At 48.8% G+C, this 20534-nt stretch overlaps 1 protein-coding gene across 2 annotated transcripts in view; it reads right to left on the bottom strand.

Annotated features, from left to right (window-relative positions):
• Positions 1-601: 601 nt before the first annotated feature.
• The window catches only part of ACVR2B (activin A receptor type 2B), a 36170-nt gene continuing 16237 nt past the window's right edge, over positions 602-20534 (bottom strand). Inside the window, exons 2-11 of one of the 2 annotated variants that reach the window (XM_037847433.1) lie at positions 9887-10094; positions 9419-9528; positions 9092-9243; positions 8865-9008; positions 8160-8303; positions 7651-7799; positions 5571-5685; positions 4770-4908; positions 4545-4675; positions 602-3130 (exon numbers count right to left, since the gene is read on the bottom strand). In XM_037847433.1, coding sequence (XP_037703361.1) covers positions 2936-3130; positions 4545-4675; positions 4770-4908; positions 5571-5685; positions 7651-7799; positions 8160-8303; positions 8865-9008; positions 9092-9243; positions 9419-9528; positions 9887-10094 — 1487 coding nt within the window. In that variant the 3' untranslated portion in view covers positions 602-2935. The remainder of the gene's footprint in view (positions 3131-4544; positions 4676-4769; positions 4909-5570; positions 5686-7650; positions 7800-8159; positions 8304-8864; positions 9009-9091; positions 9244-9418; positions 9529-9886; positions 10095-20534) is intronic. The other variant, XM_037847439.1, reaches the window with a different exon arrangement.

Here is a 20534-nt window from a genome sequence, read left to right as displayed (position 1 = left end):
AGCTCAGGCCCTCTAGACTATTTCCCCTCCTCAGTCATGCCAAACAAGTACCATCCCCTGACGTTTCATTCTGGTGTCAAGGTCCCAAAGGGATGCTATAGTGGCTCAGCAAAGAATGAGTCCACCTGGGCAGGAAGCAGGAAGGCCGCCCTGTCTGGACTGCGTCTGGACCACAGCTCTCACAGCAGGGCCCCAGCTCAACTCTGCCCATGGCCAAGCCAAAACTTATACTCACAAGAATCAAGCCAGGGCTCAAAAGAAAGATCACCCAGAGGAAATGTAAAGCCAGGTGGGGTAGGATATTAGCGCTCAGGACTGGGCAGGATCAGGGACCCAATCATTCCTACAGTAAACAGCTACCTGTGCTGGGGCTTCATTTATTCTTCTGAGGGTGGAAAGAAGAGATGCCCGGCACTGCCTGAGGAGAAAGCTCAAGAAATTAGATATGGCACTTTTCAATAAATATTTTAAAGCTTCGTAAAGAAATTAATGGAAAAGAAAAGCAACTGCTGTAAGGCCTGGTTTTGCCATTAAAAATTATTCCAAGGGAAGAAAAACAGCACAAAATCAAAGTTAAAAAAAAAAAAAAGACACAGCTAACCAAAAACAAACAAAAATGCTGTCCCCGTAACCACCTTGGCCAGCCCACACTCTGACCCATGAAGCAAAAACTGAGCTCTGAGAGCAACTCACACCCCCTACACACAGCACCCTGTGCCCACACACCCCAAGAAAAGGACGCACCCAAGGGGCAGGGCCCACGCACTGTACACAACATGCCGTGTGGGGAGCAGATGGCCCAAGGGATGTGCAGTGCTCACTCAGACTCCAAACTCGACGACTGGCAAAGGGTAAGAACTGCCCACTCCCGGACACACCACTCGATGACAGACCGCCCCCAAGTACAGTGAGGATTCACAGCCTTTACAGATCTCCCCCGCTAATGTTGCTGCTGATTTGCTTAAGATATTGAACTCAAGTAAAATTATCTCGTGCGGGTCTAAGGGCCACAGTTTTAAGTTAGAGTGAGGTTCCTTGTCATTCTGAACATCAACCAATCAAGTTATGGGAAACGCCTGAACCTCCAAACAACCCGAGAGGAGGCATCCCTCCTCAGCCCTCTCCCCACTGCCCACCAACTCACCTACCCTCAAGACAAAAAGATGCACTGTCTTCAAATAAAATAAGAAACCAGAAGGAAAAGCCCTCACAAACAAGAGTGATGAATGCCCAGACTTGGCCCAGACAGCCAACCTACAGTTGATGACAATTATTTACAAGGGGGTGTTATCAAACAAAAATGGTAGCACTCCCTAGAAGACTCAAACTTTTTTTCCCTATTTCTTTTACTCTCCCTTGCCATAAAAGCCAACTCACATTAAAATATACTTACTACAAGACAACACAACTAACAAAATATAAAATAAAACTTACACAAGTAGAAAATTCTGAGGTATTTCTGGTTTGAGGTGGTCTGTGGTCGTGAAGTTTTAATTCTTTCACTTTTCAAAATTTAAACCTTGGAAGCCACATAGCAAAGCATGTGTGTATATGTGGATGTGTGTGTGTTTTGTTTAAAAAAAAAAACTTCATGTTTCATAAATTAAAATAAAAAAAAATCAAACGTTGAAACAGCAGCATTAGGAACATTCACTGACTAGAGCAGGGTTATGGCATAATAGAGAAACGGTTTTTAGGATATGCACCACTTTAAGGGGTCTGGAGAAAGCCGTGTCTATGAGCCACATAAAGGGAGAGTAATGTTACCACGCGGGGCAGGGCCAGCGCTGTAGGACTTCAGGGTCTCCAGAAAGGCAGGCCTTGGCGATCCCGCCCAGGAAATCCCTCTTGCCCCAGCCGTGAAGGGCACCCCCCTGGGGGCATATCCCTGAACTACTCCAGGAGGAAGCAAAGTTCTTCAACTTTTCCTCTACTGAAAAGTATTTACAGCATCATGTCTGGTGAAGAATGTACTCATTGAACTGTGGTGGTTTCTACCCTCACCTATCTTAAAAGTAGGGCAGAAAAAAATGTTTTATCCCATGCCCAAGCCCAAGCGAGTGGGGAAAAACTGGTCAGGGTAGCAGGTGAGTCAGAGCTACCTTGGCTTTCAGACTTTCTCCAAACCCCGCTCTTGCTGTTAATGCTCGGCCTCCACAAGGCCCTTCCGCTCGATTCCAGGTTACCTGAGAAGCAGCCTCCGTAGTAAAGGATGTTGCTCCAAATGTGCCCGAGTCCAGTGTAGCTCTGTTCCAAATCCCACCCCCAGCACCGTCCTCCCCTCCGAATCCAGTTCACAACCATCCTCCTCCTCATCCCAGTTTTTCCTCGGTCAGGACAACACCCGTTAGATCCGTGAAAGACACATCTGCTGTTTCTTAAGCTCACTGTCTAAAAACGGAGAAAAAACAAATAAAAGGTGGGGAAGGAGGGTGGGGGGGGTGAGGGCAGAGGGGAGAGGAAACGCCTCTTCTGAGGAAGGTGTGTTCTTAAGTAACAGTCTTCAAAGGTTCCTCTAGGTAGAGTTTGCAGCATTAAAGTTTCCTAAGACAGGAGATGGGTTTCTTTGTGTCACAGATTCTGAGACAACAAACAAAGAGAAGAAAGCAGGAAAAACAAAGCCCAAAGGGCAGGAGGTGGCTGAGGCTCTTCAGCAGGGCGCTGGTTCTGCATTCACAGCTCAGCACCTCAACGCCTGCTGACGTATCCGCTGTTTGCAATACAGTAGAGCAATGTGCTGGTAAAAACTGATCCAATCCAAAAAAATAACATTAATAATAATAATTATAATAATTATAATAATAATAAAAAGTCAAGGTAAAATAGCAGCTGCATTTTATGTGTTTGTTGGTTTCAGGGATTTCCAAAACAAAACACAACTTGTTTTTTCCTTTCTTCTTCAGATCCACTGAGTCTAGACACCTGTGTCCTGGTCTTAGATGCTTGACTCTTTAGGGGGCAGGTCCACGTTGGTGACAGAAGTCACCAGGGAGACAAGGCAGTCCGAGGTAGTGCCGTTGACCGACCTCCGGATCAGGGCCACCCGCTCTTCCACGCAGCCCGCGGACAGGCGTGCCTCCGCGTCGTGGTCCCAGCACTCCTCGATGGTCACACAGAGCTGGGCCAGGCCCTGCACAGCCGGGGGGGGGGGGGGGGGTAGGGAGAGGAAAGACAGCTTGTCAGGGCCCCTCAGTGAGAACTAGCAGGGGAGACAGGCAACCTGGTGATGCCCCCAAGGAGCAGACTCAACAAATGGCAGAGCCCAGTGGCCCCAACCCCAGCAGGTGATCAATTAACAGGGCTGAGGAGAACCTGCAGTGATTAGGATGAGGCTTTTCCACCTGGCACACACCATCCCAAAGCCAACAGCCTCCCTCCACAGACCTCAACAAAGGCAGACAGAAATAAAAGACCAGGCTCCTCCTGGGGCAAACACAACAGCTTGCTTGGAGCAGTTGTTTTCAAACAAAATCTTATGTAAAGCCAAAACCATAACAAAGTGCAGGTTCCAGTCACAGAGGGAACGGGGAGGACAGCATCATCCCTTCTCCCCGCTGCCCGTGAGACAATTCCCTCGTGTCCAGAGAATGTGCTGTGGCATCCTCTGCTGGAACTAACTGCATGGAGCTGGGAAAAGCAGCTGGGCAGACAAAATGCCCACACCCAGGAGGTCTCCGGCCTGCTCTGTACCAGGGCACACCTCTCTGGACCATGGGCACCTCATCAGGAAACTGAACTAGCTGCCCCTGACTGGGAGAACGGGAAAGTTTGAGGCAGGAAGTATAGACTCTGGCCCAGTCTCCATCTCCTCAGGCCTCAGTTTTCTCCTTTTGCAGCCCTGGGTTCCTGGCAGCAGCACGGCAGCTGAACATGGCCTCACTGGCTCAACTCCTGACAGTGAAATGCCGTAACACAGTAGCCCCAAAGCTGTCCTTTTCCTGAATTAAAACCCAGTGTGGGGAGAGGGAGGGAAAGGAACCTCAGTGGGGCTGAATGCAAATATCTTTCTAAGACAGGAACTGATTTATGTAACTGAAGGAGCCCAGACGCCACATGGCCAGAATATGATGAAGGCACAGAACAGCAAATATTTAATCAGAGCCAATTCATATCCAGCATATACACAACAGGTGTCCTGCCAAGCACTTTACAACGATAACTCAATCTATTACTACTCTGAGGAGATGGAAGCTCAAAGAAATAAAGCAACTTGCTGAAGTCACCCAGCTACTACGCGGCAGATCCAGCATTCAAACCCAGATGTGTCAGGCCCAGGGCCAGTGGGCTCCACTGTAAAGGGGAACCACATGGGGGACAACCTGACAGAGCAGTCAGGCCCCATCACATCGTGGGCCCAACCCAGAGCTGCCTCCCTGCAGAGGACTGAACCTCCCCAGACACTGTCCTAAGTGACCTCTGCCCAGACAGGGGAACATCCTCTCTCTGCCCCAATCCCCTTGATCTCAGAGTCCTGCCACATGTGGAAGCACTCCACTCTCTGCTCTCCTGCAGAATACCTGCCACCCAGGTCCCAGGTCCCTCACCGGGTGCTTCAGCCAGTGATCCTTAATGGTGGGCCGCATCTTCTTGTGCACGACCACTTCCTGCAGCTCCTCCAGCGATGGGTGCTGGCCAATCTCCTCCTCAAAGGGCAGCAGGTACTCATCCACAGGTCCTGTGGGTGAGATGGAGCCCAGCAGTGTCACCCTGTGGGCTAGGTGCTCCCCTCAGTCGTCCCCCAGGAGGCTCGGGGTTCCTGTGCCACTCACCATCTGCAGCCTTGCAGCGGGACACGAGCTCCCACAGCACCAGCCCCATGGCGTACATGTCGATACGCAGGAAGGCATCTCTCTGGAAGTTGATGGCTCCCTCAAGCACCTCGGGGGCCATGTACCGCCGCGTGCCCACCTACAAAAGCAGGGGAGGGCAGGGTACAGTCACTGACCATGTATGAATGCACACAGCTGGGGACAGAGGCTACATTCTGTGTGCACCAGACACGGGGCAGGACAGCAGAATTCAGAGGAGGACAGCAATGACAGCAACCTTGCTTTGTCACATTTACAGGATGACTGCAAGTGGTCATACATAAATTGTACCTTGGTACTAATTTTAAAATGTCACACACTCAAAACAGCAATAACCTAAAATGGAATTCAACCTAATTATACAGCAACACAAGTTATTATACAAATTATGCATATTTTACTGAGCTTAAGACCCAAAAATAAAAGAGGGGGCAAGGGGACAATGCTTAAAAATATTGACAGTGATAGCTTTAGGATGCTTTACGTGGGTTTAATTTTTAGTTACTTTTTCTAGGTTCTTGGCTTGAATTTTTAATGTTTCTTTTTATTTTATCAGGCCTAACAATTAAAACTGAAAGAAAAAAACAGAGCAACTGATAACTACAAGGATGAGAAGTCAAAACTCCAATGGGGAATCCCTGTTGGGAGAGTTATGCTGAGCTCACACACTGACCCACTCCTAGGCCTCCCCAGCTGAGGACAGAAGGCAGAGTACCCATGAGTGTGCCAGCTCCCCTGCAACCACCCCTGAAGTCTCATTACCTGCCCATGGGTGTCTCCTGGAGGTTTTCCTGGCTCAAACCGGACAGCCAGGCCAAAGTCAGCCAACACAGCTGTTAGGTCGCTCTTCAGCAATACATTCTTGCTTTTAAAGTCCCTGTGGAGACATGTGGGCCAAGCTGGCATTGAGCAACACAGGCCACCCGCCCTGTTCCTGGCTTCCTACACTGGCTCCTGAGATACTAAATTCTTTGCCCATCAGCCCCAGGGACCCATACCAGGCCATCCTACCCAACCTGGGGAACAGAATCTGCACAGAGGGTAGGCAGGCAGCTTCAGGAGACCACGCTGGCTATCAGAATCCCCAGCTGCACTTTAGATGGATGCTTTCACCAGGGCTGGCAAAGCAACACCCACCCTGATGGCTGGGCAGACCCCTTACTGGTCCTCAGAGCACCTCTGCATTCCCAGAGCTCTAGGCTGGTAAGAAATACTGAGACCTGGGATGTGAGTTTTTTCTGGAAAGAATTTACAATATTTGGAATGTGTGTGAGAACAGAAATGTGAAATTAACTTGCCTGGGTGGCCGTGAAGGTCCCTAAGGGGCTCAAACTCACCACAAAGGCAGGAGTAGTAAGGTGCTGGCAGGTGAACTCAGCTCCACCTCTTATTAGCTGACCTACTTTGGATCCTCAATTTCCCCAGTGCCTGTCTCAGTTTTGTGAGGATTAAACTGAGTAACGAGTACAAATACTTAGGCCATACATGTCACACTTACTATATGCACTACTGTTATGTCAAACCATATGGAAGAGTTGACATTAGACAGCTTGACTTACAAAAATGGCAATTTCATGCAGTCAGTCTTATGGGTTGTGATTGTTCTTACCATTAGCTGTGAACCCTGCAATTCGAGATTCATTTCCCTACCTCACAGCACAGAACCAGATTAAACTAGCTTTGTAACCTTGGGTAAGTTATTCAGTCTCTCCGCACTACTGTTCCTTCATCTGTAAGACTGGGCTAAAAAAACACAACTATCTCATAGGACAGTAATAAAGGTTAAAAAAGTTGATATTTATTAAGTGTTTACAGCAATGCCTGCCATTTAGTAAATACTAGGTGGGAAGTTAACATGTAGTTCTCAAAGTGTGGTTCAAGGACCCTCGGGAATGAGTGGGGGGGCCTGAGGCCATTCCAGGTGGTCTACCAAGTCAAAGTTATTTTCATAAGACATTGTTTGCCTTTTTTAAGTTCATTCTCTCAGGGGTACAGAGACTACCTGATGGGTGATGTCATTGCTCTCACAGCTAATGGAGTGTGTGAATGTGTTCTAACACAACAAATGTTGCAAAGTCCACATATACAACAGTTCTAAAGAGCATAAAAGTTTGAGAACTGCTGAGCAAACTCTCCAACCAAAGTAACAGAGTCAGCACTTCCTCGCACGGCCACTGGAGGGCACCAGGAAACAGGCTTGGGAGGCCACCCCATCGGCAGGACACAGGTGGAAGGCAGAAGGGCGGTGCAGGTGTGTGCTGGTTTGTATATATTGTGTCCCCCAGAAAAAGCCATATTCTTTAATGCAATCTTGTGGAGGAAGACATATTAGTGTTGATTAGGTTGGAAACTCCTGATTGTTTCCATGGAGATGTGACCCACACAGCTGTGAGTTAACATTTTGGAGAGCAACTGAGAGTGATATTTTGAAGAGAAGCTGCAGCTAAGAGAAGACAAAACGCCCCAAGAGGAACATTTTGGAGAATGCCATTTTGAAATGCAATGTGGGAGCAAGAGGACGCCAGCCATGTGCCTCCTGAGCTAACAGAGGTTTTCTGGATGCCAATGGCCTTTCTCCAGTGACGATAACCTTTGTTGATGCCTTCCTTGGACACTTTATAGCCTTAAGACTAACTTTGTAACCAAATAAACCCCTTTATAAAAGCCAGCCCATTTCTGGTGTTTTGCCAAAAGGCAGCATTAGCAAACCAGAACAAGGTGGGACCAGATTTTGAGCCCAGTTGCCCTTTGACACACTGCAACATAACAGTAGTGCATATAGTACCCTGTCCTCGCCCTTCAACTCTCTCTGCAGCTTCAGGCCAAGTGTGGACTCAGGTACCTATGGGCAATAGATGGCTTGTGGCCTTCGCCACGGCACCAGGGCACGTCTTCATGCAGGTACGATAGGCCTCTTGACATCGTCTCTGCCACATGGCACAACTCGTTCCACGTGATGATGTTCCCCTTGAGGTAATCCGTGAGGGAGCCCTAAAGGAGGCAACACAAAGCTTAGGCACAAACTCTGGACAGGATGCAGCCCAGGCGTGCAAGAGTTGTCTCAGTGGACCCATGGCTGAGCTACTCTCCTGGGAGGCTGTAATTCATATGGACAAGGCCAGGAGGAGGTCAAGGGGTCAGAGGTGGAAGTCAGGGAATAAGGGTGACCTAAATAACCATGGTCACCTGGTCACCACTCCTATCCTACAAGTCTACCCCAGGATAGGGGTTCTTACTGTGGATACTACCACGGGCCAGGGGCCAATTGCTCATGGACACTGCCACAGGGGCAGGGGTCACCTTGTGGGTGGTCACCTCAGCTTGGAGTCAGTTTCCACAGGGGCGGCTCACCTTGTCATGGAAGGCCGTGATGAGCCAGAGCTCCACCTCGAGGTTGGAGCCTCGCTTCTCGGCGGCAATGAACTGAAGCAGATTCTCGTGCTTCATGCCAGGTGTGCTGAAGATCTCCCTTTCGCTCTGCCATGACTGCTTGTCCTGAGGTAACACGCAGCTCTGACACTGCAGCAGAATGGCCACTCCCCCCCACTCCCACCCCAGGCCTCCCAGCCTGAGGCTCTGCAAGGGGGGCGGGCAGAAGACTGGGAGCGAGCTGAGCATCAGAGCATCCCGCCAACAGTGATCCTCAAAACCATTCACGGCCAGCCCTCAACTCACAAAACAGGGCCACTGAGGTCCGAAGAGGGCAGTGAATGACCCAAGTCACCCCAAAATTGAGAAGCATTTGTTGAGAGGCCTGTCTTTGAAAAATGTCCAGGTTCTGAGCAGAACCTGACATCACACACACACACACAAAAACCTCCAGTGAAAACGTGAGTGGATAAAGGTTTTGCAGAGCCCTACACTAGGCCATGATGAAATTTCACCATTTACGTGAAACCCACAAACCAGCCAAGTGTAACGTGAGTAACCAGCGCAAAGGGGCCCACATCTCCCTCACTCCACTGTGTGCAGAGGGGCGGACTGCCCTGGGGAGGCAGAGGCTGCAGTTCAGGCCACAGCAGCGGTGGATGCCCTTGGAGCCCCTCAAACACTCACTTGCAGTGGGAAGATCTTGACAGCCACAAAGTCGTTCATGAGCTGCGCCTTCCAGACACAGCCAAAGCGCCCCCGAGCCTTGATCTCCAGCAGCTGCAGCGGCTTCAGGCCCACCAGAGGGGATGGGGGTGGAGGCCCAGGGTCCTGTGGGAGACCAGGGCTTAATAGAGTCTGGCTTGGCCTCCCCACCTCTGCCATGCCCCTGCCCTGATCTGGCTCCATCTCACCTCATGGATGTCCACATGACCATAGGGGGGCTTCCGATGCCGGTACATCCAGAAGGCCAGCAGGACGATGAGGGAGAGGCCCCCAATGGGCAGCAGCGAGTAGGCCAGCACCGTGAGCAGGGTGGGGGCTGTCGGGGGTGGCTCGTACGTGACTGGGAGACACACGGAGCCCGGTGTCACACAGCCCGCCCACCCATGTACCTCCAGGGCCAGGCGACCACAGGGCCCCGCTGCCACTCCCTGCCCAAATCAAGAGCCAATAGCTCCAGGGCCAAGGAGAGGCCCAGGTCTGCCAGGCCGGGACCCTCCTCCCACTGGCCCTCTTACCTTCTGGGCCACCAGCCTCCGGCAAGTGGGTGAAGCGCTCGTTGCAGAAGTTGCCTTCACAGCAGCAGAAGTACACCTGGGGGTTCTCCTCGGTGGCCACACACTCCTGCCTGGAGGCACACAGTTTTCCATACCCTCCTCAGCTAGGGGATGCAAGACTCCTGGGCATGCCCAGCCAAACCCCACCCCGTAGACAGAGAACCTCATGGGAATATCAGGGGACAGTGAAAACTCACTGCCCCAAAAGTGTGACCCAAAGTGGTGGGAGGGACAGCCAGGAAAGGGCTGGGACCCTGGGCACCATCTCCCAGTGGTCCAAGCCATCTCAAGTCCCTTTCTTGTCTTTCCCCTCCCGCCTGCAAATGCCATGCTGCTTCAGACATCCTGAGACCCACATGGCCCAGCTCAGGTGGCGCTGAGCAGAGGGGTGGCCAGGAGGGCAAGCAAGCTCTGGCTGTACAGCAGTACCTGTCGTAGCAGTTGAAGTCGTCCAGCCAGCAACCCTTCTTGACAAGCTCGATGGTGCCGGAGCTGTTGCGCCAGGAGGCATAGCAGTGCAGCCGCTTGTCCTGCTCGCCCTCGCAGCGCTCCAGGCCACTCTGGTTGGTGCGTTCCAGCTCCCAGTTGGCGTTGTAGTAGATGCACTCCCGCGTCTCAGCCCCCCCGCGCCCGGAACCTGTGCTCCGGAGATGAGAGAAGCGGCTCAGTGTGCCCTGCTTCTCCGTCCCAGGCCAGCCCTGAGAGATGCTGTGTGATGGGCGGTGCCCTCCTGCCCTCTGATGTTGGGCCCCCACCACCTGTCCATTCAACACCTTGTGGCTTACTGTGGCTAGCCCAGAGCCACCCCCGTCTTATTTTCCCTCTGCAATTGCCTCCAGGCCCAAGTAAGAGGGAGGAGGTGGTGGCAAGCTAAGCCCCACAAACAGATGGACAAACAGCCAGCCAGACTGAAGGCCAGGTTCATGGAAAGGGGAGCTACCAATGCCTGGAGCTCCTGGGGAAGGGGGACTACAGCAGCAGACATGAACAGAGGGGCCGTCACATCTAAAGTGCACATCAGAATCACTGTATTGAGGGGGAGGAGGGGGTCAAGGATGTTTGTTTAAAATGCATTTTCAAAAAAAAAAGATATGTTCCTGGGCCCAGCCCACCCAATTGGAATGGGGGTAGAATCTGAATTTTTAACCACCGCCATCTGTCTCATGATTCTGATGCAGAGCTCAACGACCATGTTGGAAGAAACCACACAGAGGGGCAGTTACCACTGTTCCTGTGTCAGCCCTGTCCTAACTCTCCACAACACTCTACGGAGACAACCCTCTAGCCAGACTGGATAGGAAGCAAGGAACCTCCAGAGCCCTTTCCATACCCAAAAACTATGCTTGGTGCTCAGCAGGGTTGGAGAACATGGTAAAGATTAAAGAATCCGGTTTACATGCACAAGGGTAAAGCCTCCAGGCTCACCCAAGGGAGACATGTGCCCCAAGTTGGAAGGAGGTCTGGCTGGCAGCTGAGCGGCCATCACAGGTCACCTCCCAGCTGGGCTTGGCCCCTGATGAACCCTGTGGGCACCACCACCCACTCCTGTGCCCCTTCTACCCCTGCAGAAGTACCATCCAGGTGGCAGAACACTCTGACTTCTAGTTGCCCCCTTCAAACATAACCTCAAACACTGACCAAATCCATCTTCCTAGCCATCCCCGCCAATCCCAGCCCCCGAATCTGTCCCCCATTGTTACCCAACCCTCCACAACCTATGCTTGGAAGGAGGAGAGACATGCCAGGAAACACGTTCCGACTCCTGGACCCACAGCCTAGGCTGAAGAGCTCCTGGGGTCTCCACCTGGGAGTGCTCTGCCATCGCCCCTTTGCCAGGGGCGCCCAGGATGCAGGGAGGCAGCAGGGGCAGCAGCATTTGACAGCCTCACTGCCAGAACCTTACACATACACCCAGGAGGAAGCTGGCCCCAAGCACTCACCCATCTTCCCTTTGCTTCTTGGGCCTACTATGGGTTGGTGACCTGGCACCACCCCTTGCTTGACTCCCAATACAAATACTCCCATCCCCAGGAAAGAGGGGTCAGAGTCCGCCTCACAGAAGGACAGACAAGACAGACAGCCCACTGGCGGCCCGGAACAGCAAGGAGAGGAAGATCCGGCCCTGATCCTGGGGGAGGGCAAAGTGCCCAGAATCCTAGCCCAGCTCAGCCTCCTTTTCCACCACCATCAGTGGTCACTGTGAACAAAGAGCCCCCAAGGACAGCAGGGTTGGAGAACATGGTAAAGATTAAAGAATCCGGTATACCCCAAGGACAAGAACACTGACTGGTGGTCAGGTGGGAGTGCCCCTCCACTGAAGGAGTGGCCATTCTCTAGTCAGACTCCAGCCCTCTGCATCTGCCCACAGTGTTAGGAAGCTCTTCTCAGAGGCACCTGCAGGAGTAAGCATCAGAGATGGAATGCCAGTGCCCAGCCACAGCTCTGGCCATCCAATGCCATGGGACCTGCACCCCAACACTAGCATCAGCTGGCTGGGCTATGAAGAACACCATGCCAGAAGGCACCAAGCCCCGCTCCCCAGCCAAGGAATCACCATGGGGAACCAGTACACACAGCAGTGATTCTAAAGGGGTCCCCAGAGACTTGTGTGGTCAGACTCCCAAGATGAGCTGCAGGCAGGGAAGCTGGGCATTTCCCTTCAGAATTCAGCTGTTCCCTCTCCTCTGACCAGGCAAACTCTACTTCCACTCCTGTGCTTCCCCAATTATACAACTTGCCACTCTCGACTAGTTGCCTGTTGTTCAATGGATTATTTGACATTCAAAAAATCTAAAACTAGTGTAACTAAAAATGATCCCCAAAAGAAAATAACAATATTAACATAATGAACACTCTTGTAAGAAATAAAACATTACAAATGTGCCTGACAACTGTTTTTTAAATGTCAGGCTTCAGGGCCTTGACTGACTTGTTTACTTCTGTATTCTGAGTGCTAGAACTAGTTCCAGGCTCATAACGATGCTCAGGGTTGGACAGGTGGACGGATGGGTTGGTTGGATGGGTGGATGGATGGATGGATGGGTGGATGGGTGGATGGGTGGGTGGTTGGATGGATGGAAGGATGGGAGGGTGAATGGATGGAAGGATGGGAGGGTGGATAGATGGGTGGGTAAATGGTATCTCCTGGCTAGAGCAAGATTTCAAAGGGACAGGACAACAGGAGGGGTTGCCTCAGCCTGCTGCCCAAGCCATAGGGTCCTCAGCAGAGTGTCCATCTCCACTGAGACAAGCCCCCTGTGCATGGCTGAAAGTCTGAACAAGGTGGGACAACAAACACTGAGAATGGCCTAAGGCTGGCCCAGCTCCTCTCTCCAGGCCACTGACCCTCTGACCTCTGCCATGGACTGCACGGACCTGGGTAGAGAGAGCCAGGAGCTCCAAATCTCAACACTAGAGGTAGGGCCCAAGGGTTCAGGATGTCACCCAGCTCCCATCTGACCAGATCCCCCCACAGGAGATCAAGCACATGCAGCCTTGAGTAAGCCAGACTTGGTTCTAATCCTGGTTCTCATACTTCCTAGCTGTGCGGCCCTAAGCAAGTTACCTAACCAACCTATGCTCCCTGTTACCTTACTTGTAAAAAGGGAATAATAACAGTGCCTACTCACTAGGGCTGTTCCCACAACCAAATGACTTAATGCATTTTAAAAGTGAACAATGCTTGGAACACTAGCTGCAATATTAGGGCAATACCCCTCCCTGCTGCCAATGACAGTGTTGCACAACACAAGCCGCCCTCTACTGCATCCTGCAATCAGCAATATGCTCATGGCACTTGCAAGGCCTTCATATTCAGAACCCAGGGAGGCCTGGGGAGGCTGTGACACTCCAGGTCCCACACACCAGGATCTGCTGCCAGCTGGAGACCAAGGGGCCTGCCCTCCTTCCTCGCTCCTCCCCAGTGCTCAACTTCTTCACACACTCAGCTATTTATAGCCTCTGGCAGGACTCCAACCACAAGGCCACCTCCACCTTTTAATAGACACAGGGCTCCCACCCACACCCGCAGGGTCGGGGCACCCATGCACAGGAGGCTCCTAAAACCCCAGCCCACTTGTGCATCCCAGCAGGCAAGGAAGCGTTGCTCTCAAAATGGGGGTGCTTGTGGTTCCCCACACATACTCACTGCCCCACAGCCCTGAAGGTATTATGTCCCCCAGACCCTTGGGCAAGGGGCTTGCTGTACCCCTTGAGACACAACCTACCCAACCACTGGCCTCCAAAGGAACCAGGTGTAAAAGTATTATACACAACAGGCAGACCAAGGAGAGCCTATACCCTAGAAGAAGAAACCCCCAGTGCTCCTCAAATCTCATTCAAAGTGGGGCAGAAAACCCCATTCCAGGGCACACATCTCCAAAAAAAATAAGGACACAAAGATTCTGCTCTGAACAAACTCTTCAGGAAACTGGACCCAGACTGGTTTTGATGCTTAAGGACAAGTACTGGGAGGTTTGTTTCCTCTCTGAAAGCAGCTCAGTCCAGTAGGCCCTGGACACAAGCCTCTATGCACAGCGAGAAGAGGGGCTCAGAGTGCAAAGGGGACAGGAAGCAGGGTTGTGGGGATGAAGAGGGGACAGCAGTGATTAAAGGAAGACAGGCAGAGACTTGGCGGGAAGGCTGGGAGCTGGAGTGGCCATGCCACCCCTGGGGTTCCCTAGGCTCCGGACTTGGTGTGTTCCAGCCCAGCCAGCAGCCCCCTGCGGAACCGCACACCCAGCTGCTGGCAGGGCCACTGCGCTCTACTCTTGGCTCCTGGAGGCCCCTGGGCAGCTACCCCATGAGGGCAAGCAGAGGCCTGCCCCCATCCATGTGGCACTGTAGAGCAGTGAGAAGTGGATGCCAGTCACCCACCTCTACTTCAGACCCACTTCTGCAGCACCTGGAGGCACCCCTCCCAGAAGCCTCCATGTCCGAGAGGAGGCCAAGAGGAGGACTCAGTGGGCCAGCGTTCTCCCTCCAGTCTGCCCAGAGAGGCAAAGCAGTGGTAGCCCCACCCCCACCAGCATCCCCACCCCCAAACAGCCCCCAGGCCCTCTCCCTGGGAGCCTCAGCAGGACAATCCTCAGTCTTTCTGGATGAGGGGTGCCAGAGACAGCATCATATACCCCACAAAAGATGAGTCTTAATCCACATTTGTAAATAGGACCTTTGAAGATATTAATAAAGTGGAGACTCATTTATGAATAGGATTTTCAAAGATCCTTTTAGATGAGGCCAAATTGAATCTCGGTATGACTGGAAGTCTTATAAAGGGAGGAAATTTGGATGTAGACAGTGTGAAGAAGCCAGAAGGCAGAAATCAGAGTAAATCGGAACAGCAGACACCAGGAGAAAGAGATGGCCATGTGACAGAGGACGGCTGGGACGCTACAGACTCCGGAGAAAGTAGGCCCCGCCAGTACCTGGACGTCAAACTTCTAGCCTCTGAAACCATGAGGCAGGAAGTTTATGTTGCTTAAGCCAACCCACTGGGTGGGACTTGTCATTGTGGCCCTAGCAAACTAAGACAAGGGGCAAGCAGGGCCACTGAGAGGCTGGAGTTTGCTGAGCAGCTGCTGCCACACCGGGTTCCTCCAGAACAGCCAGGGAGGGCCAGGAAACCTGAAGGTTAGGGTGTTCGGAGACACTGTCCATGTTCGTGACTCCACTTCCCCCAAATCCACCCCCACCAGAGTAAGCGTGGCCACGCTGTGCCAACTGAGGGAAACTGCAAGTGTGCAGTGGAGGGAAGGGGCATGGGGAAGGTGAGAAGGTGGCAGACATACAAACACGCACATGCTGGGGAGCACCATACACAATGGGGAACCTACATTTTGTCTTTGAACTTCTTTGACACAGGAAGATAATTCACGAGTATGTTTCTAGCAACTAAAAGCAACTTCTAATACATTTGCTTCCCCTCCCCCCATATATTTGTGAACCACCCAGAATGAGACACATTTAATTTCCTTAATTCTTTAGCATCTACTATATCCCAGGCCTGTTTTAAGCATTTTACAAATAACTTAATTAATCCTCATGACACCCTGTGGAGGGTCCTCATCCTACAGATGAAGAAACTGTAGAAAAGAGTTTAAGTAACTCACCCAAGTTATTTACTAGTGTCAAAACCAAGTTTCAGACCCAGGCAGCACGGCCCAGGGTACCTGCTCTTTGTGTGCTCGGCTGCCCCTCCCGTAGCTCTGAAATGCATTTACTTCCGTGTTACGTAACACACATCATATGACCTTAACAGAACTTAAGAATCCATTCTCCTATTGGATTTTAGGTAGCTTATGTTTGCTGATCTAAGCAAAGCCACTTTGAATCCTGTTTTAATACCCCCTTGTGCTCACATGTGGGCATTTCTCCAGGATTTACACCCACGGGGGAAATGATTGGTCATAGGGTATGAGAGTCTTCAATTCACTAGATCTGTCAAACTGTTCACCAAAGGAGAGCCAACAATTTCCATTTCCAACAGGCCACAACCCCTCCGAGCCACAACCTCACCCACCTGATTTTTGCTCACTTGGTGAGTGTGAAACAGTATCTCATTCCAGTTTTCATCAGCACTTCCATGATTACACGAGTGACTATCTTTTGTGTTAATTGGCCCCTCCTTCTGAGAACTGCCTGTTCACATTCTTTCCCATTTTTCTATTGGGTTGTTTTTCCTTTAAGTTGTGGAAATTCCTCATATTCTCTTGATATTATAAAATTATTCTTACTATAGAGTAACCCTCTTCATTTGTAATGCTTTTTGCCAGATTCTATTCCATCTGATGCAAACATCATCAGAGTTATGATATCTCTTATAGTTAGCATTTTTCCAATTTATCTTTTTCCATTTTTTAGTTTAAATCTCTCTGTAAACCTAACTAATGTCCTTGTGTTTTTTTTTCCAATTCAATCTAACACTTTGAACTAGAATTGAGTCCCATTACATTCAAGATTACTGATATGTTTAAACTTGTTTCTTCTCTTCTGCTACCTTTTTGGGTTACCTCTTTTACTTCCATATTTGAGCCTCTTCTGCCTTGGAAGTTACTCTATTTCTATTCTATTGGATTAGCCTTTAAACTTTAACATGTATACATATGCTAAAAGTCTAATAAATATCTCTACCATCCCTAATAGGAACTTAACTAATTCCAAATACTCCCTTCCAACATACATTTAATTAGCTTAACATATAACTAGTGTTCAGTGTTATTGTTGTTCTTCTTACCCCCCTCCCAAAGCAGATATTATTTGTGCTTTATACAATCAGGTTTTTTTTTTTATTTACCCATCCGCACATCAACTTGTCAGTTCATTTGCCCCTCCTCCACCTCTGACCTTCCTCTACTACTGCTCTCCTTCAGTAACGATCTGTTGGTACATGTTGTAGTTTGCTAACGCTGCCGGAATGCAAAACACCAGAGATGGATTGGCTTTTATGAAAGGGGTTTATTTGGTTACAAAGTTACAGTCTTAAGGCCATAAAGTATCCAAGGTAATGCATCAACAATCAGGTACCTTCACTGGAGGATGGCCAATGGCGTCTGGAAAACCTCTGTTAGCTGGGAAGGCACATGGCTGGCATCTGCTCCAAGTTCTGGTTTCAAAATGGCTTTCTCCCAGGACGTTCCTCTCTAGGCTGCAGTTCCTCAAAAATGTCACTCTTAGTTGCACTTGGGGTATTTGTCCTCTCTCAGCTTCTCAGAGCAAGAGTCTGCTTTCAATGGCCATCTTCAAACTGTCTCTCATCTGCAGCTCCTGTGCTTTCTTCAAAGTGTCCCTCTTGGCTGTAGCGCCTCTTCAAACCATCTCTCTCAGCTGCACTGTAGCAAGCTCGCTCCTTCTGTCTGATCTTATGTAGTGCACCAATAATTTAATTCAGACCCACCAATGGGCAGCCAACACCTCCATGGAAATTATCCAATCAGAATTATCACCCACAGTTGGGTGGGGTGCATTCCAAAGAAACACTCAAAGAATTACAATCTAATCAACACTGATAACGTCTGCCCACACAAGATTACATCAAAGATAATGGCGTTTGGGGGACACAATATATTCAGACTGGCACAGTACAGAAGTCTTTATTTGCCTTTCTGAAAATGTGAGCTTGCCCTTCTTCCTGAATGAGTTTAGATGAACATAAAATTATAAGTTATTTTCTCCCACCATTCTGAAAATATTATTCTAATATTTTCTGACTTGCACCGTTGTTGAGAAGTCTACTATTAGTTTATCTGCCCTTGTTTAACTTTGTAGATACTGTATCTTTTCCTTCTGGCCGCTTTCTTAAATTTTTTTGCAGTTTCCCCACAATGTATTTGTCTCAATATATATTTACATTTATACTGCTTAGGATTCACCATGCTTTTAGAATCTAATGATTCATGTCTTACTAATTCTGAAAAATTCTCAGCTCTTACCATTTTGAGTACTGCACCTCCCTACTCTATGATTCTGAAATTCCTGTCTCAAGCAGCGTAGACTTTCCCATCCCATCCACAGTCTCCTACTCCTCCTTTCCTATCTTCCAATTCCACATCTAAACACCATTATAGATAATTTATTAAGGACTAACTTTTAATTCACTAATTTTCTTTGTCTAATCTACTGGATAGCTCTTCCACATAATTTATAAATTCAATTATTCTAATTTTTTATTTCTAAAAGTTCTATTTAAAAATAAAATCTTTCTAGTCAATTCTGATACTTCTTTTCTTTTCTTTATTTCCAAATCTCCATCTTATAATTCCACAATTTAACTTCTTGAATGTCTATTCTTTCTATTGGTTATTTCTGTTGACTTACACTCACGGCAACTTGTTTCTTCATGTGGTTTAGAATTTTGGGCATCTTACATTTCTTAAGTATATTATCTGTATTTTTGCTTCTGCCAAGCTTCCTAGAACACTACCAATCAGGAACCACTTCAATTTCTGAGTTTCAAATTTGCCAGAGAATGCAGCAGATAGTATAAACTTCAACCCCAAGTTCATGTGAGCAGAGATCTTATGGTCATAAATTCTCAGGGGAGGCAACCTCACCCCCACCCCACCAACTGCCCAGGCTGAGAAAATTTCATTATCTAATCACTTTTAAGCAGAAGAATGTTTTTTCTAGTCCATACTTTCACTGAACGTATAACCCTCAATCTCAATTCCTACTTTGTCTCCTATCCCCCATTCTAAAACCCAAGTCTCCAAATTATGGAAATAAGCAAACAGATGCCCCCAGGGGCATCTGTAACTTCAGCCAATGGAAGGGTACAGCTCTAGTTTCTAGCTCCCTCTTGCTTTTCCCTTACTTTCTTATACATACAGCTTACGTATAAGCTTATAAGCTTATACATATAGCTATTAACATAATAAAAAGATGCTTGTTATACTTTATGCAGCATATCTAGCGGTTTTGTATCAGGAGGCTTTTCAGCTGTCTGGTTCACTACAATTGTCAGAAATGGAGGTCCAAGAGCACTTTCCATGGGTGACAGAAGAACCCAACTGCCTTCAAACGCCCAGCCTAGGAACAAGGAATTGGGCCAGGTCACCTCAAGTCACTTCCAGCTTAGATTTTTGGCACCATCCTCCTTACAGAACAAGGTATGGGCCCAGGGCAATTCTCTGGAATATTTGCTTTTCTCTAATCTCCATCATTCCTGAGGAACACTCAAGAAAGAGGGCTTCTAGGTAAGCATTTACTTTTGCTCCCTCCTGCAATCCTACTAAAACCATGGTAGAGAAATGTTTTGTTAATGCATAAACCCAAAAGGACAAAGAGAACAAGAGAGAAGACCACAGAGATGAAACTATGATGCTGGAAAGTAGAGACACATGTGGTAACTGACCATACACAGCTGGCTGTGAAGGAAGTCTGCCACAAAACACTCCAAAACTCAGAAATCTGTGGCACCAGTTATCTCTGGAAGAAGAGGGTAAAGATGACTCCAAAGACAGGAGGGTTGGTTAGTAAGGAGCAGCCAGATCCCCAGATCCCTCCACCACTCCCCACGTCTGGAGGCTGCCTCTCCCCTCAAGCCCGGAGAGAACAGAGAGTGATTTTTCTAAAGACGATAAAATAAGAGGGTCTCTGGACAGGAAAACGGGGGCAAATTTGAGAGCAAAGGTTTCACACTGCAACAGAAGGAATACAGAGTAATACGCCAAATACAGAAACTCCAGCTCTCTTGATCCTACGTGGCTTCCAGGATGTTGGTGGACAAAAAACAGAAGATACTTATCTGGGAAATCTGACTAGCTCCAAAAACAGCCCAGTCAGATCACCCTACAGTGATGGCCACAGTTCACCAGCCCCACCTATGGGGCCCAGAGCTTTCAAACAGTATTTGAGTCCATACTTAAATATGAAGAGGTTGAGGAAAGTCACTTACCCAAAAGACAGAGATAAAAACAGGTCAAACAAAACAAACTTGGAGAAAACAGACTATGCAGGGAAAAGAAAACTTCAAAAATGGAATGAATATTCTCAGAGAAATAAAAGGCAATGCACCTATGGAAAAGGAGAAGGATGACACCGTTAAAAGTATGAGAGAATAAAAGAACTATCAGGAGTCAAAAATATGATGGCAGAAATGAAGATCAAAGAAAAGTATAGAAGGTAAAATTGAAGAAATCTCCCAAGCAAACATACAAAGATACGGAAAACAGGATGAAAAGGAAAAAAGACAAGGAATTTGGAGCCCAGTCCAGGAAGTCCAATGCCTAAAATAACAGGAGTTCCAGAAAGAGAAAACAGAAGGGAAGAAATCAAGGACCAGCATGGTGGACGAAAACAGACAACCCCTCCCCTCACCAAAGCATATCACTGTGAAATTTCAAAGCAATGAGGTCAAGAAAAGACCCTACAAATGTCTAGTAAAAGAGAAAAGTCACCTACAAAAGATTAGGAATCAAATGGACTGAAGTATCCAGCACTCAATACTTCCAGCAGCTACAAAACAATGGGACAGTGCTGTACAATTTGGAGGGGAAAAGATTTTCCCATTTAGAAGACCATATCCAGTTAACTATCAATAAAACATCAGAGCAGAACAGAAACAAGCAAGGCCACAAGA

Source organism: Choloepus didactylus, chromosome 1 (genome assembly GCF_015220235.1).
Source record: "Choloepus didactylus isolate mChoDid1 chromosome 1, mChoDid1.pri, whole genome shotgun sequence".
In the NCBI taxonomy this organism is placed as follows: domain Eukaryota; kingdom Metazoa; phylum Chordata; class Mammalia; order Pilosa; family Megalonychidae; genus Choloepus; species Choloepus didactylus.
This window is presented reverse-complemented; position numbering and strand designations above follow the sequence as displayed.